We start from the raw sequence: 17,284 nt of genomic DNA on the forward strand, positions 1-17,284 counted from the left end.
GACTAGAATTGCTGATTGAACCGTACTAAGAATTACACTATATCTACCGTTTACTGTAGTCGACTGTATCCTTGCATAATAAATCAATAAAGTTGTCAAATTCATTAACACAGGCTTATTCATGTAATACACAAATATATTTCAAGTAGATGATAATCTGATTGAAGTACTGGTTTGATCAGATTTGACGGAAAGTGATTTAGCAATAAGCAAACAACCCAACAAGTTTCAGAACCTTGACTAACTGAATCTTGTTGCTTGATCTTGACTGGTAGACAAGTACATGACCCACTTTTTACAACTGTGCCCCACCCACTTCAAACCATTATGTGAGGATGTACAGATGTCTTTTGTGAAGTAACCAGTTATGATAGAAAATTCTGATGAACAATCACAGTATGATTGAGGGTGATATGTTCAAAAACGTATGAACACTTAACAAATACAATAAATTATTATTTAAATTAACACTTATCTTAACATGATTTGTTTCCTTCTTGTCCCTAGCAATAGTTTAGGATTTAGATCATGTTGGTATTTCTGCTCTCTAGAGTTGCATCAAGGTGATTTTCCCATGAATTATGTGGCCTTGATGTGAGTCTTTTATTCAGTGGAGAGAATGTGGAATCAGAGAAGGTGAAAGATAAATTCATGTGTGCAGAATCATGTCTACACAGCAGTCAGAGACTGTAGTCCAATGCTGCTTTGACAAGATGCTTGATAACAACCTGTTCAGGTTAAGTGTTACAACTTCTTATCAGGAGGCATAACCCCAGTTTCTGAGTTGTGCTTTTTAAATTATGTTATGTAATTTATGGTTCTCAACCTCACAACCATGGTAAAATTGAAAAATTAAAATGCTGGGAATGTTTTAAATGTTTAATTTTCATTGTAGATTATAAAGATTCTACGTATGTTATAAATTTATTATAATTTACAGTAGCTATAATATTATTAAATTCTACAGTGATGAAAAATAATCTCCTTAAATTGAATAATAAAAACTTTTGGAAAACCGAGAAAAGATTAAGAAACTCACAAGCACACCTATTTATGTGACCTAATATGAAAGAGCATGATATTATTGTTCTTTCATCTTACAATGATATTTTACAAAGTCAGAAGTAGAGTGCGCACTTCTGCTCAGTTGTAACAATAGTTGTACAATCTAGGAAGCTAGGTTGAAAGCTTTCGATATAAAAACACAAATTGCCAAACTGGTAATCATATTCATGGAAAGCTTTATGAAACCAGTTGCCTTTGGCCCTCCACACATACATATCGTGTGGACTTTGGAGCTGGTACAGCACTGTATGTAATTTCAACCTACAGAACACCATTGGTATAAAAGGCCTTTGCAGAGGTTGAGGTCTCAGTCTCATTTGAGTACTCACCAAAGGAGCTGAAAAGAGAGAGACACAGCGAGCCCATCATGTGGGACTCAAAGCTCTGCCTTTCCTTTCTCCTTATCACGATTACCTCGAGTTGTAAGTATTCTTCTTTATTTCCCTTATGTTGCTTTTGATTTTTTTTAACCTAATCATCTTGATTATGACTATTTTTTTTACAGCTGCCCAAGAGGAGCATGTACCCTGCCTGTGTAAGTTCAATGTGCTGATATGATATAACAAACACCATGCAATGTGAATGGCAGTTCAATTTCAATGTAGAAATTGTATTGTGCCAATATTTTCAAGAATTCCTTTGTACTGTAAATTCCCTTGCTAAATTGTTATTGTAAGTTTACAGAACTCTAATGTAAAATCAATATCTTCTCTAAAAGTAAACCAGAGGTACAAACCCTACCACAAATATGAATACCTGTACAAAGCTGAGTCTTTGAATGCTATCAATGGTGCATCACAGCTCAAGAATGGACCTACGGCCACTTGCAAGGTACAAACATCTCACCATTCAATGTTCTCATAGATAAATTCCACACATTTCCTTTATCACATGGGTAAAGCTGTCATATATACGTTTTAAAACAGGTTGAAATCGAAGTGCCTCAGACTTGTAGTTTCATCGTCCGCACCACTGGTTGTAGCTTGAATGAAGTGGTTGACATGGATGTAGAGGGAAACCCTGTGTTCGGTCCCACGTCCAGCTCTCACAACTTTACTGTTGAAATGGAGAGGTATTTTACATATACATTTTTCATTTAAGTGTTACACCAATTTGCATGAAGAAAAATTCTTCACAAAAAACATTTTCTAAATGCTGAAGTCTTTTTCGTTTAGATATCCTCTGAAGGTTGTGGTTGAGGGTGTATATGATGTGAACATTTACCCTGAAGATGGTGAGACAACAACCATTCTGAATGTCAAGAGAGGCATTATCTCTGCCCTGGCTGTTCCTCTGGTAGACGAAGATAAGAACAAGAACATGGTAAATCTCTTACTAGTGTGCCCTTCAAATGTTAACTTACATTAAAAAGACCCTAATGTAACAACAGAAAATAACAAACATCCAATGAAATGATATTCATATCTCTGTTCACACCCATTTTAGCCCACTATCCACGGCATGTGCAAGACCCATTACTCCAGCAACTCTAGAGAGGAGAGCACAACTGGCATAAGCCTCACCAGAGATCTGTCCACATGTGACAAATTTGTCCCAATTAGAGATCACACCAGTCCTCTGGCACTTATCTCTGGGATGGTAAGATCTTCTAGTGACACATGGGAGGGCTTGGTTTGAAAAAAATACTTTTTTGCTCACAATACTTTTTCCGTGTTTCAGCACTACCCTCTTGCCCAGTTGATCAGAAGCTCCCAGACGTGTAATTACAACTTTGACAATGAGAAGAAACACATGACCTCTGGATCCTGCACTGAGATACATATCCTCGTTCCCTTTTCACACAAGTGAGTCAATCTTTATGGATCAATCTACACTACTCTATTATGTAAGTACATGTACTGATAAGTATTACCCAAGCTTTCTACAATACTTTGAACCATGCATTGCATCTGCACAGGGGAGAATACGGAGTTACCAATGTTGGAAAGCAAGAACTGACTCTGGTTGAGGTTTCTCCTCACAATGACAGAGTTTTCGACCACAGTAAACACATTTTTTTCACTTTCTTCTTTTTTATTTCAATAAACGAAATGTATAAATAATTAATACTTACCGTTTCCTTCTGCATAACAGGTGGCATTGTCAAGGGTCTTCACATGGAGGCTGTTGAGGACAAGAGTGTTGTCCAGGATAAAGATGCAGGTCTGAGCCTCCTGAGAGAACTGGCCAATCTGCCCGAGACCGAGGGTGAGAGGAGGGCCAACCTCTTCCACAAGCTTGTGTCCATGGTCCGCGGAATGAAGGCTGAGACCCTGAGTCCCGCCATTCCAGAGGCTCTTGAAGTGTCCCGTGTCCTGACCTACCAGGTTCTGGCCCAGTGTGGAACCCCTGAGTGCAGCAGTGCCATCATGCAGATCCTCAGGACCTTAGATAGCTCTTCTGTCGAGGTTGATGCTGCTGTGTTTGCTTTGGGACTTGTGTCCAATCCCTCTGCCCTCCTGATCAATGACATGCTGGAGATGGCCAAATACAAGACCAGCAAGCCCATCCTGTATGCCCTGAGCAATATTGTCAAGAGGCGAGTGATGTTAACCACCTTTTATGCTGAATAGTATTTTAGCAATTATTTACTTTATCCTGTATGTAAAATAGAGGCAATGTCTTCAAAAAGTAATACTTTTTACTATTCTAACAGGTTTTACAAGGCTGAAGAAAGTCTGATCCCTGAGATTTACTCTGTGGCTGAGTTCATGGCTTCTCAGTTAGGTGACTGCACCGGTGACCAGGAGAACATTTTTATGTTTTTGAGAGTAGGTTACATTCTTGACTGATCAAAATTCTACTGAGTGTCAACACTGATAAGAAAAAGTTCCCATGTCCCATGTCACATTTGATTATAGGTTATTGGAAATATGGCTCCAGCTATGTCCCCTGCTAGTCCTGCACTGAGAGCCACTGTGATGCAGTGTGTCAACCAACCTGAAGCTTCCCTGGCTGTGCAGCAGGCTGCCATCCAAGTGTTCAGGCTGATTCCCGTCCCTGAGGAGGCAAGACAAATTAATGAATTTGTGTGACAGCTTATTAGAGTAATTGTTTCTACATAACTGATTCTAATCATATTGATCCCTTGTTGTCACAGGGTAGAGAAATTCTCATGCAGGTGCTTCTGGACGGTACCAGCCCCCTGCAAAAGCGTCTTGCTGCATATCTGGTACTTATGAAGAACCCCCAGCCAAGTGAACTGTTCCAGCTGGCGGATGCCTTGCCCATTGAACAAGACCAACAAGCCAAGAGCTTTGTCATCTCGCACATTACTAACATCTTATCCACAACTGAGCCTGAGACTAAACAGTGGGTTAAAAGTTCATAAAAGTTTTTAATTGCTGCCACTTACTATACATAGCTGTCTCAATTTGAATAAAACACCACAAAATGGCTGACTGCAACATTTGTCTTGTTTTCCCACAGACTGAGACAGAAGATTCGTGATGCCCTGCAGGGTAATGAGATTGGATCCGTTATGGACCCCACCAAGTTCTCTCGCAACTACAAGATCGGATCTGTGGAAGGCAACATGATCTTTGAGGGTACCAGCTATCTGCCCAAAGAAGTCATGCTTGAGATGACTCTCAAGGCCTTTGGCTATGATATGGACATGATAGAGGTAAATATGTTGTGCCATGAGACATACTGAAACATGACAATTTGTGTAAAATTGTAAGTAAGTGTTATAAATATGTCACCTTCGCAGTTTGGTATGGAGGGCAAAGGATTTGAGCCAACAGTTGAAGCCCTGTTTGGAAAGAATGGATTCTTCCCTGACACTGTCATGAAGACAATGTTCTTTGTATCTGACAACATGCCATTGAGTGTCAGTGAGATGATGCAGACTGTAATGCCTGCCCTGAAGAAGGACAGGATGAAGAGACAGGTATTCAAAGAAACTTGTTTTGTATAAAGCAAATGTGTTAAATATCTTGTTTTTTAGGGGGACTTTTAAAAACTAATTTGGTAATATATGCACAGGCCACCCAGGACTTCATGAGAGAGATCGGACGCAACCTCAACAAACTGGTGGGCGATCTGAAGTCTGCTCAGTCTCCTGAGGCCATGGTTTACATGAAACTTCTGGGAAATGAGCTGGGATATCTGAGGACCAATGAAATGGAGGAAATGGCTTACTCTGCTACAATGATGATTGACAGCATGTTGAAGATGTTCCCTGGTGATGTAAGGAAGTGTTACTATGAGTTTTTTTTTAAAAAGCATTGCTAACAATTCAATGATTGTATGTTTTATAAACTAATGTCCTGTGTATTTTTATTTGCCACAGCTAATGAAGGCTTTGATGACCAAGGCTGACAATACAATCTTTGCCCACTACATCTTCATGGACAATGAATTCTTCCTCCCTACTGCAACTGGTGTGCCTCTGAGGATTGCACTGTCTGGTACTTTCACTCCTGGTATCAAGGGTGGACTTAAGATTGCTCGTGACATGGTAAAAATCCCTAAATGTGCTTAAATCTTAAATATATATTTTTGATTTCACAGCATCAACAAAACAATTCATGTTACTCCTGTTTCCACACAGAGTGAAGTTGCATTCATGCCTTTCGCTGGCCTTGAGTTTGTAACTAAGGTCGGCTCCCACATCCCTGAATATGTCAACTCGGGATTAGAGATGCACACCAACATTTTCCATGAGAGTGGACTCAGTGCCAAGATTTCCATGGGACATGACTTAGTCAAGCTGACCATCCCTGCACCAGTGAATCCAACAAAGCTCATCAAAATGACGTAAGCCACAGAGATTTCAAATGTTATAAAAGTAAAAGTTTATTTGCAACACTGGTTGAAATGCAGCTGTTAATCTAGCAAACCCGAAATACAAAGTGTACCAAGATATTCCACAAGGGAACATTGAAGATATAGCAGCTATGTTGTGTTTATCTTAAGTACAACAGTTTTTTATGGTGTGTCATCGACTTTTCCATGTTTAAATTTAAGATAAAAGTCAAATTCATACTTTGCTCAATTTTAATTTTAGAAACTCCCTGGTGGCAGTGACTGGATCAGAGGTGATGACCATCCCCCCTGTGGTGATGGACAAGGTTGATGTTAATGAGTGCACTCCTTTCTTCTCTGGAATGAAATACTGCACTGCTCTGCAGTACACTGATGCATTCTCTCAAGAAACAGCTCCCTACTTCCCCTTCACTGGAGACAGCAAGTAAGCAAAAATCAAATCACCAACAAATACTTTCTGAAATGAACTCATTTTAACAAGATGTATTTAATTAACCTTGGTAGATTTGCTGTGGAGCTCCACCCTACTGGTGAAATCACTGAGTACACAGCTACCATCGCCTACGAACTCCTCAGGGAGGGAGAAGAGGGCAGGCAGAAAGTTGACTCTGTGAAGCTCATTGTGAGGGCTGAAGGTAAGTTGCAATTCATGTGGACAATATGATCAAATCTTTCCATGGTTGAAGTGGTCCACAAGCTAAAAAATACTCTATTGATTCCTCAACAACAGGTGCAGAGCCCACTGAGGCTATCGCAATGCTGAAGTACAACAGAAGGAGAAATGTTGTCACAGCTGACTTACAGATCCCTGACTTCGATGTAGAGGCTGGACTCAGGCTGGGTGTTGTTGATGGAAACACCAAAGGCAAAGGAACTCATTCAATCTCTCTGGACTTTGTAAACAAGAACATCCCTCAGCTCTCCCTGGTTGGCCGTGCCAAGTAAGAAATCAACCACAAATCCTCATGAAATAACATTAATGTCACGTGTGTCATTGAAATGACACTAACCAACTGGTACATATTTCAGTCTGAAGGCCATGAAGGAAGCAATGCTGCAAGTCCAGGTTCTTGTCCCCTCACTCAATGCTGATGCCACTGTCACAGCTAACATGAAGCGTGATGAAGAATTGGAGCTGGAGCTTGAGAGTGAGATCAAGTTAATGGACGCCACCTCTGAGCAGAAAATTGCAATGACATATGGTAATTGAATTTCCCCTTTTATTTGTATATCTCTATTACACCAACATTTGATTCCATTGTTACTTCTTAGACAGGTGGATATAAATTTGAGTGGGGGGGTTGGTGTTGTTTACTATGGTGAGTGCTAGTTGTGTCGCTCATGTCTGAGATATTTTGTGTGGGAGGGCTGATGATTTTAGATGCATTGTGTGTGATGCCAACAGTTTGTTTTTGTGGGAGACTGAGTGCATGTTGTAGTGATAGGTGGAACAGTCAAAAGTATTTAGATTACATTTTTGGATCTGTTGTAGATACCAGCAAGATGGAGGTTGCCTTCAAGTCCGATGTAAACACTGAAACCACCATCTTGCAAAATGCTGACTTGTTTGAGAAGTATGGCAACCAGCTACTTGACACACAAGTGGGACAGACAGACATGAGAGTCCGTCACATTTTCAAGAAATTTGTGGAGGTATGAGTCTTGAATCAGAAATTATTTGTGTTTTCTCTGTAAAATAATGTGACGCATAACATAAAAACACACTTTTCTTCTTTTTTAGGCTTCAAATAGCTACATGGAAATATATGGTGCTGACATCCCTTACATCCAGAATTTCAGAGTACCTGATATGCCTCTGATCTCCCTACCAGACACATTGTTCCTCGATACGTAAGTCTGTAAAATTTCATGGTAAATGCTTAAATTATCCAAGATGTTTTCTTTTCAAAATATTAATTTATTTTACTTTTGTCCTGTTAACAGTGAGGCAAAGGCTTCGTACTACTTCAACAATGAGCGCTTCACCATTGCTATCCCACTTCCTCTTGGAGGAAAGTCAACAGAAGAGCTTCATTTCCCACCAGTTTTAACAACCCCTAGTGTATCTCTACCCCAGTTTGGTCTTGAGATTGTCTCCATGGAGATTCCGATCCCAGACCTTGTTGTGCCTGAGAGTCTTACACTGTTTATCCCTCTTTTTGGCAAAGCGGAGGTTTCAACTCTGATGAAATGCAACCTTTATGATGCAGAGGCCTCATTTACTGCCGGCAAAGATGTTGTAGAAACACCAAGCTACTCAGCAAAGTTTGATGTGAAAGGAACTTCCCCAATTGACGTCCTGTCGTTGAAGATCGAAGGTAATTCAGAGTAAATTTTTAATCATTCCACATCCATGTTATACTTAATTTACATTTTATGTGATGTGTTGTTCACCTTTAGTGGAATAAATTTGTGTAACAGTTGCAAAATTACCTGACTTATTTCAGTAACTGCAACAATATAAGAATGCACTGATCTCTGATGATACAGTAGTTGATTGTGCATATTGTGTTTGGTATAGTGTATATTACCCAATGATTCACACTATACACTATTTCTTCCTTTTGTCTTTTATTCAGGCTCAGGAATGTTGATGACAACTGATTCCATTAAGGCTCAATTGAAAAGCTCTTTGGTCCATAAATTCATTGAAGCCAGTGTTAGCATCACTGAAGATGCAACTATTACTGACAAAATCAACTTGAAATCAAGCAGCAAGATTGAAGCCACAAGTCCATTAGGTCTCAGTGTTTCACTAGAGCACACAGGCATGACTGGATTCAACAGTGAAGATATCTCTGCTGATAGCAACTTTGAGGGAATGTTCAAGGCTGGACCCATATATGGAAAGACCATTTCCACCCAGTCATTCACCATCTTTCCATTCAGGCCAGAAGCAAAGCTTGATTCTGCTGTCCAGATTGACTCCACAGTTATCAGTGCTCAGAACACAATTGCAGCATCTCTTGCCAATGGTGAATTCTCACTTGTGTCTAACACCAATGCCTTTGAAAACACCTTGACACATGTTGGTGAGCTTTCCTTCAAAGATAACAAGCTGTCATTGAAAGGTGATGCAAATGCTCTTGGTCTTGGCATGAAGATCCGCAACCAGGCTGAAGCCTCAGCTGGCGCAGGTGAAGTCGTCATTAGGATGGAGACAAATGCAGACCAATCTGAAAATCGTGTTTATTCTCTGCTGACTGCCACTCTTGATGTCAGTGGTCTGGCTGTAAACAGCGATGCCACCTTGAAACTTCTTGAGAACGAGGCTATTCACAAGGCTATTCTGAAGATGAACAAGGACGGTTTGACCACAAGTGGAACAACCACCCTGCAGAGCCCCCTGTCCCTAGAAAACACCTTCAATGCTGAGCTTGATGCTTCCAGAGCTACTTTATCTATTAACAACAAGGCTGCAATGCCCGATATCAAGGTTGACAATGCAAACACTCTCGTCATTACTCTTTCTAGCCTTGACTTCAACTCAAAGGCTGAAGCCATAGCGAGTGAGTTTGCCTCTTACACTCATGATATCCTCATCAACATGAAACCCTACACCGCTTCTGCAAATGTTAATAACAACCTCAAACTTCTGGCTGCCAACTTCATTAATGAGGCTCAGCTGCAGGCAGAGTTGAACAAGATGGACTTGACCGGAAGCCTGGAAGCCATCTATGGCGAGCAAGAGATCAAGCACATCTATCAGGTGAATTATGCTGATTTGACTGCTAATGCAAAGTGTAGCACCACTGGAAAACTCTTTGGAACCCACATGAACCAGAACACTGAGCTGGAAGTCCTTGGCCTTGCTGCCAGGTTTACCAACGATGCCCGTTTCAACTCACAGCCAATGCGCTTTGATCACACCATCCGCTGCAGCATTGTTCCCTTTGATTTCAACCTTGATGCTATTGTCAATGCTGATGGAGACATCCACGCGTATGGAAAGCACAGTGCTCAGCTCTATGGCAAGTACCTCCTGAAAGCTCAACCTCTGGCTTTTGCTAGCTCACATGATTGCAGAGCATCAATAACCCAGGAGTTAGGAAACAACTTTTCCCTCCAGACTATTATTGACAACAACATGGACACTGTTCTGTCACCCCAAGAGCAGAAGACCAGTTTAAGAATGAAATCTAAAATGAATGAGCATGTCTTCAATCAGGACCTGAGTGTGTACAATACCCCTGAGAGAACTGGAATTGAGGTCTCTGGCACCATCCTCACAAACATCATCAACATGGATTCCACAGACAACCAGGAATTCACTCTCTCTGGCTTCCTCAAGTATGACAAGAACACAGACAGTCATATCATTCAGATCCCTCTTTTTAACAATCTCCCTGCCCTCTTGGAAACTATGAAAGGCTTCATCGTGTATGTTGCTGAGACACTGCAAGACTGCATCAACAATGAAGAGATAAAGGCTAAACTTGAGGCTCTTCCCCAGTATGTAAGTGACTTTGTTTCTCAATTGAATATTGAAGGCAAGGTAAACCAACTTAAGCAGTATTTCAGTGATCTTACCCAAGAATATGCACTTTCCATGGATGATGTGGAGGCCTCTTTAAGTAACCTGAAGGTTACTATTGAAAAACTTCTGGCTGATGTCACTGTTTACATCCAACACTTTGTTGGTATGATGGAAGAAATTCTTAGTGGCAGCCTCCCTGAAACACTCATTCAGAATATCCAGCAACACCTGAATGCATTTACCGAGGAATATGACATCAAGGCTGTGGTTGTGTATGTGATCGACACCGTCAGCAAGATGGTTCAGCAGTTTGATTTGGAAAAACTGAAGGGCAGCAGCATTGCCTTCCTGCTTGACATTGATGCCAAGTATGAAATCAAGGCTAAACTACAGACATTCATGTCAGATATTAAGGAAATAGTTGAGACCTTTGACTTGCAGAAGTATATTGCTGAACTGAAGAGGTACATTACATCTATAAACTTCAGAGTTCACATTGAGGAACTCATTAGTCAGTTTCCCACAGAGATTCTCAGTGACATAACAGATTATATGAGGGGAATGATTCAGGATCTTGATATCCTTGGCAAGATCAACACATTTTATGACAAGATGCAAGAGTTGACTTTAAAGTTTGAGGTAGACAAAAAGGTTCAAGCTGCCTTGGAACAAACTATGGAGCTCATCAAGCAGTTAAAAATAGAAGAATCCATCAGAGTTGTAGTCAAGATGGTCAAGGATGCACATATACCTTCTAAAATTATGCAAATCTTTGAGTATGCTGTCAACTATTTAAAATCAACTGAGATTCAGGATATAATTATCCAGTTAAAAGATTACCTCCTTATTATTGAAGAGAAACTGAAGTCATTTGATTATAATGACTTTGTGGATTATGTCAATGAAATTATTGCCAAGTACACATCTTATGTGAATGGTCTGCTCAGGTCTCTTGAAATCCCCCAGAAGCTTGAGGCAACTAGAGATTTTGCCAATTTTGTCTTATCCTCTCTTAGAGGCTCAGTGGAACAACTGAGAGAGATTAAAATGTCAGAAATTATGAAAGATGTTCAGGATTTCATTAACCAGGTTGTTCTTAATAATTTGAAAGTATTTGCTGAAATGATAAAACTGAGAATTTCAAACCTGGATGTCAATGCTGAAATTACTTCTTATCTGCAGTTGGCAAGTAAGTGTTATACTGACCTTCTAATCCTTGCCACTGAGATGTTCACCAATATGGTTGAGATCTTTAAGAGGCTGGTACCTGACCAAAAGATTGTTAGTGAGCTTTTGCAAATCATTGATGGGCTCATTACAGAATTGAAGAAAGCCCAGCTAAACATACCATCCTTCAGAATTCCTCTCACTGATCTTGTCGTGCCTTCCAAGACATTCATTATGAGTGATCTTCATCAGTTTGAAATACCAACACAGCTGAACATCCCAGAGTTCACCGTCTTGGGGTTGCATACTGTGCACGCGACAGCCATCTCAATTAATGACATAAAACAGAGGCTCATTGCCTTGATCGATTTCATTCTGAATTTGGAGATGACAATGTTTGATGTTGGTGCTTTAATTGGAGACCTGAATGTGAACTACCTTCCTACCATTCCTGAATATTCACTCCCTGCGATCACTTTACCCGAGTTCTCCTTTCCTATTCTGCCTCGTTTTCCGGCAGATAAACTTATTAAAACTCTCCAACTTCCAACAAGTAATCTGCCAGTAATTCCTAGTGACATCACAATTCCAGGCTTTGGTAAACTAAGTTATGAGATAAAGGTGAACAGCCCAATCTATTCCATTAGGAATGCTGCTGAGGTTCAAACCTCTCTTGACATGAATGAGACTCCTCAGCTTACAGCTTTTGTGACTTCCCAGGGGACATCACTCAGTTTTGAAATCCTTAACTTCAACCTGGATTCCACTGCTCGCATTACTGTTCCAGAGGGCCATCATCTGATTGCTGCTGAGACCCTTAAATTCACTCATGATTTTCTTGCAGTAGACCATCATGCATCTGTAACATTTTCTGACTTCTCAGCTCAGGCATCAGCCAAAACCACAGTAAAGGCCACCACAGCACCTTACAATGCTGAGCTTTTAAATGAAGCTTACTTAGCCACAAAGGGTGGCTTATCAGCCAGTAGTGACACATCCTATAAACATGTTCTCAGCCTCCCAATCATGAACCTCAGAAGTGAGACATCTGTTTCACAAAAATGTGTGGCCCGTCAGGAAGGTACATCCGTGACAATAACTGTTGGAAACCAGGGTACTACCACCTTGAACTCTCACGACAATACTCATGAGAGTGACCTGCAAGTCACAATCAATCCAAGTATGTTCAGGCTCACCTTAATAAGTGACACAGATACATTCCTTTTGAAGATGAAACAGACCATGAATGTTGACTTCCTCATATTCAGCTATTTCAAGACTGATTTTCGTTCTGAAGTAAAAGGCTCCACATTAAAAAACAGCATTTTGGTGGGATCAGTAAATGCCAATCTTCATGACATGAAGCTTGAACTGAAGGCTACTCAGAGTACAGATCTAAATGGTTTTGTCAGTGGATCCTTCAACAATGTGATTGATTTTGTTGTTGGTACCAGGGAGGTTGTGTTTATCTTTCAGAATAACGGAAACACCAAGCTCAGTTTAAATGATGCTCTTACTGCCAAAATTGATCTGCAGAATGATTACTCAGCAACCTTCAGGCCTGACAAACAACATATGAACACTGTGGCGGTGGCTCGTCTTAATCAGCACAAATTGTTCTGGAACTTCTCTATGGAGAACAATGAGAGGGAGTTTGCCATTCTTACTGCTGTAGAAGGGGAAGCAGACATTGCTTTTCTGACTAGGCCCATCAGTATTCCTGAGATTGATATTCCATTTGTTGACTTCCATACCCCAGCAATTAGCGATCTTGACTTGTATGACCAAACTGGACTGAAAAACATTTTTACTACCACTGAGCAGACTATTGATTTGAACGCCAAGATTGTTTTCCAAAGAAGCCAAGTAGGCCCCTTGGTCGATATGATGGGTCTAATTTACATTCCCTCAATGGGTAACTTGATCACAGAACTATCCTTTAAATCTGACATTATTAATCTGAATGTCAATGCTGGATTATATGGTGAAGATGAACTTGTCTTCCGTCTGGGAGCTACCACAGTCTCTGAATTTGAGGTTCTAAAAGCCAAACTTGATGGCACCACCAGTCTAACCACCAAGAGAGGACTCAAGTTGGCCAACTCCCTGTCCCTTGAACATCGTCACATTGAAGGTACTCATGACAGCTCCATCACTGTGAGTACTGAGACCTTTGAAACCGAAGTCTCTGTGGCTACTTTTGCAAAGATTTCCATGCCAGTTCTCAATCTGGAGGCAAACCAAAATCTGGTTGCAGACACCAAAACCAAAGCAAATGCTGTCTCCACCTTGAGGGTGAAGAGTGATTTTAATATACCTGTGATTAAAGCAGTTGGAAAGGCAGAGGCTGACCACAGTCTGAAGCTGGAAGGAACCTTTGAGTACATTTCCATGGAGTCATCCACCAGAGCAAACATGGATGGAACAGTGCTTGAGGATATTCTACTTGTGGGAGTCCTTGATAATGAGATGAATCTGTACCTGAATAAGGATGGCCTGCGCTCCACCTCCAAGATTATTGCTGATGCCAAACTTAACTATGGCACCGACAAACTCTTTGGCCTGGATGTTAATGAAAATCTTGCTGTTGAAGCCTCCCTGAGCCGAGTGTATGCAGTGCTGAAGTACACTAGCAACAATGAGGCAAACTTGTTCAGCTTCAACACCAATGGGAAGCACATTGCCCAAGCAACCATTGACTTTGTGCCATTGTCGTCCTTGACTGCTGATATTGAGATTGATATCTCTCAGCCCAGCAGTCTGGGTGAGCTGACCATCTTTGAGAAAACTGTTGCTGAAGTAACAACTGACAAGCAGAAGATCTCCACCAACACCAAGTTTATCAGCCCATTGTACAGCACAAACCTGGCAGCAGAAGTTGAGGGCAGTGCTCCTGTCTTCAAAATCACCTTTAAGTCCTCTGCATCTTCTATCATTGTCTTCTTGGAATATGACCTGGATTGTAAGTTCTTTTTCATTGAATAAAATAAATTTTTGCATTTTTTTAATATAAACAAATATTGTCATAAGATTTAACCTAAATCATTGTGCTTCAACAGCTTCCATTACCATAAACTTTGAACACGCTGGCTTAAGTCTGACTGGAAAGGGTGTTTTCACCCATACTGATCTGACCGTGGACCTACAAAACATTCTTTCCCATACACTGAGGTATTTAAAAAAAAGCATTTTGTGTAATTTCTTTTATTTTACCATTGTAATTTATCTACTTCATCGAGCTCATGCATATGTTTACAAGTATTCCAAGAAAAAAGGGAATTCATAACTACTTTGTGTAAAGTTGCATATTCAAAAGAGAGAAGTGACACATTCCTGTTTATCTCTACAGTGACTCTCATCTCACACTTAATGTGGACATAACCAGCCCTGCCTTCACTGATGTGAACTTGCGCTATGCTGTCCGCAAAGATGGAACCAGTGCCACAATTTCTATTCCATCTACAGGCCTCTTAGGTCTTCAGTTCCATGGCAGGGTCCCATCGCAGATGAATGCCAGGCTTTATGGTCGCTATGCTGTAAGGATCTGATCTGATATTGCTTTTATATATTTGCATTGAGACAGTTATGCATTGATAACAAAGTTTACATGCATTTTTTTTCTTGTGCTAAACAGTCTGATCCTGGGAAGGACGTTGAACTTTTCACCATCAGAGCTTCAATCAAGGATGCTGATAAAATGAATCTTAAGATGTTGGTCAACATGGATGCCCCAGACATTATGCTCAGGGGTCTGCAGGAAAAACTTCCTGCCATCACTTCTTGTTTGTCTAACTTTGCTGAGAAATACCAGCTCTTCAGTCATGCTGCTCAGTTGAAGAATAATATTATTTACTATACTGAGGAAGCCCACAACATTGCAGACCATGCCCCACATATGAGCCAGGTGTCTATTCTCTTTAGGAACACTGTTGCTCAGTACCAGAAGACTATACAGATTTTCTTGGATGCAACCATCAGGGTCTTGAGAGAGACCCGGGTCAGACTGCCTGGGTCAGACAAGGTAACCACTGTCCTTGAAGTGCTCAACAACCTGAATGACAAAATTACAACTATGCTGGAGAGGGCGATGCACCTTGTTGCTGTTAATGTAGAATACGCTTCTGATGTCATGATTGGCATGGTCAGTAAAATTCAGGTCACTATGCCCATTCGGGATGTCATGGCTGGAGCCAAAATACTTGAACAGTTGAGGGACAGAATGAAGACTATGTCTAATCCTATTGTGGATCTTTTAAAGCACTTCCAGAATATAGACATCGTCCTGGAAAAACTGGGGGACACCCTAAAATATGTTGTTGTCAGAGCTCAGGACTTTGTTGACAACAGCCTAAAGTCAGATGTCCTTGATACCATTGCTGTCTACATTAATGCTCTCTATGAGAAACACGTGACATTAATGAAAACTATCACCAAGTACGCAAACACAGCTGTAAGCACTGAGTCTGTAAATAACATGGTTGATTACTTTCTGGATATTTTAATATCTGTCGTGAATCAGTTTAAATCCACTGTTACAGACTATCTTCAGGATGCTCCTGCTCAGTACAAGACGTATGTAAAAGTTAAGGGTAGGAGGCTTGAGATCAATCTTTGATTCCACTCTAGCTAAATGTTTAAAATGCTACTCCTTGAACGGCAACAGGTTATTTAAACTTACAGGTTTAAGTGTTGAAAACATATTCAACTTTATTTAAAAATTAAATGGAAACAACTCTAGAAAAAATGTCTTGTTCCGTTTTGTTTGAAAATAGAATGATGATAAAATAATGGTACTACATGTAACAGCAGCAAATAACAACCTGTGTACCCTCTGTCATGCAAGTCAAATTTTTCTATGGTCATTTTGATGATTGTGTAAAATAAAATAAAATGTTCTCAATAGCCATGCACAGCTGTCCTTTATTTTCCACTAATGTATTTTTCTCTGGAACCAATTCTACATTTGTGTATGCACAAATAGCTGATGCAGGTTAAATAATGACACCAGGATATCTCGGAATTAAAAGCATATTTTAATTAAATTAGTAACCCAGACAAGATATGTATATGTCATTGATTCATATCAAAAACAAGTTTAGCTGTGTCTATCTGAACAAGAATGTGGCAGCACCTCCCTGGTGTTTCTGATGAGCACACAGAGGAGGGTATCAGGTTCGCTGTATTTTCCACCTCATCATTGACTGTGGCTTCTGTCTGTGAGATCAAATTTCACTGAGTGCCAAATGACATCCAAGACTGGTGAGTGAAGTGAGTAAAGGAAAGAGATTGTACGAAAATCACAGCATTTGAAAAGTAATAACACTCCAAAAAATAAATACGATAAAACCATGGTTTTGAGTTTCAGCTTTTATTTCTTCAGCTTTTATGCCTGTAGTTCATGTGTAGCAGAGCAGAATATACCATATGAGGCGATATCAATTCTGTATTTCTATTATTTTTCTTATTTACTTGGATTGGGTTTTCATTTAGGGAGCATATACAAGACAAAAACACCCACCCCTTATTAACTGAAATTAAAAATACATTTAAAAGATAAAATTGTAGTCATAGGGATCATTTGAGAAAATGTATGATGACTTAGCCTGAATCTATATTTGCACAGTTGATCTCTGTGGACATCAGCTTCATGAAGAAGCCTATGGGTACACAAGTGTAATGTCATCCAGCAACCAGAGGGGGTCACAAGAACATCTGCATTGAAAACTATTATGCTGCTGATAAATTCATTTCATGTTCATGTTAAACGCTAAAAACAGACAGGAACTAGTATAAATAGATTTAGTT

At 40.2% G+C, this 17,284-nt stretch overlaps 1 protein-coding gene across 1 annotated transcript; it reads left to right on the forward strand.

Annotated features, from left to right (window-relative positions):
* The first annotated feature begins 1,432 nt into the window (after positions 1-1,432).
* LOC109648069 (apolipoprotein B-100-like) lies at positions 1,433-16,359 on the forward strand. The gene is made up of 28 exons (XM_069515633.1): positions 1,433-1,487; positions 1,571-1,600; positions 1,784-1,896; positions 1,992-2,137; positions 2,241-2,388; positions 2,512-2,664; positions 2,746-2,870; positions 2,984-3,069; positions 3,160-3,604; positions 3,722-3,836; positions 3,927-4,073; positions 4,166-4,377; positions 4,495-4,690; positions 4,778-4,957; positions 5,053-5,256; positions 5,360-5,527; positions 5,621-5,826; positions 6,077-6,259; positions 6,340-6,470; positions 6,566-6,776; positions 6,865-7,037; positions 7,328-7,488; positions 7,577-7,686; positions 7,780-8,153; positions 8,415-14,441; positions 14,539-14,650; positions 14,829-15,015; positions 15,114-16,359. Exons 1-28 carry the CDS (start codon positions 1,433-1,435, stop codon positions 16,092-16,094), a joined length of 11,379 nt encoding a protein of 3,792 aa, XP_069371734.1. The 3' UTR covers positions 16,095-16,359.
* The last annotated feature ends 925 nt before the right edge of the window (positions 16,360-17,284 follow it).

The sequence above is a fragment of the Paralichthys olivaceus genome, chromosome 19, assembly GCF_024713975.1.
Source record: "Paralichthys olivaceus isolate ysfri-2021 chromosome 19, ASM2471397v2, whole genome shotgun sequence".
NCBI classification, from domain to species: Eukaryota; Metazoa; Chordata; class Actinopteri; order Pleuronectiformes; family Paralichthyidae; genus Paralichthys; species Paralichthys olivaceus.

Coding starts and splice junctions, on each gene's coding strand:
- LOC109648069 (XM_069515633.1), top strand. CDS start 1,433: ATGTGGGACTCAAAGCTCTGCCTTTCCTTTCTCCTTATCACGATTACC. Junction 2,138..2,240: donor TTTACTGTTGAAATGGAGAG/GTATTTTACATA, acceptor TTTTTCGTTTAG/ATATCCTCTGAAGGTTGTGG. Junction 6,471..6,565: donor GCTCATTGTGAGGGCTGAAG/GTAAGTTGCAAT, acceptor CCTCAACAACAG/GTGCAGAGCCCACTGAGGCT.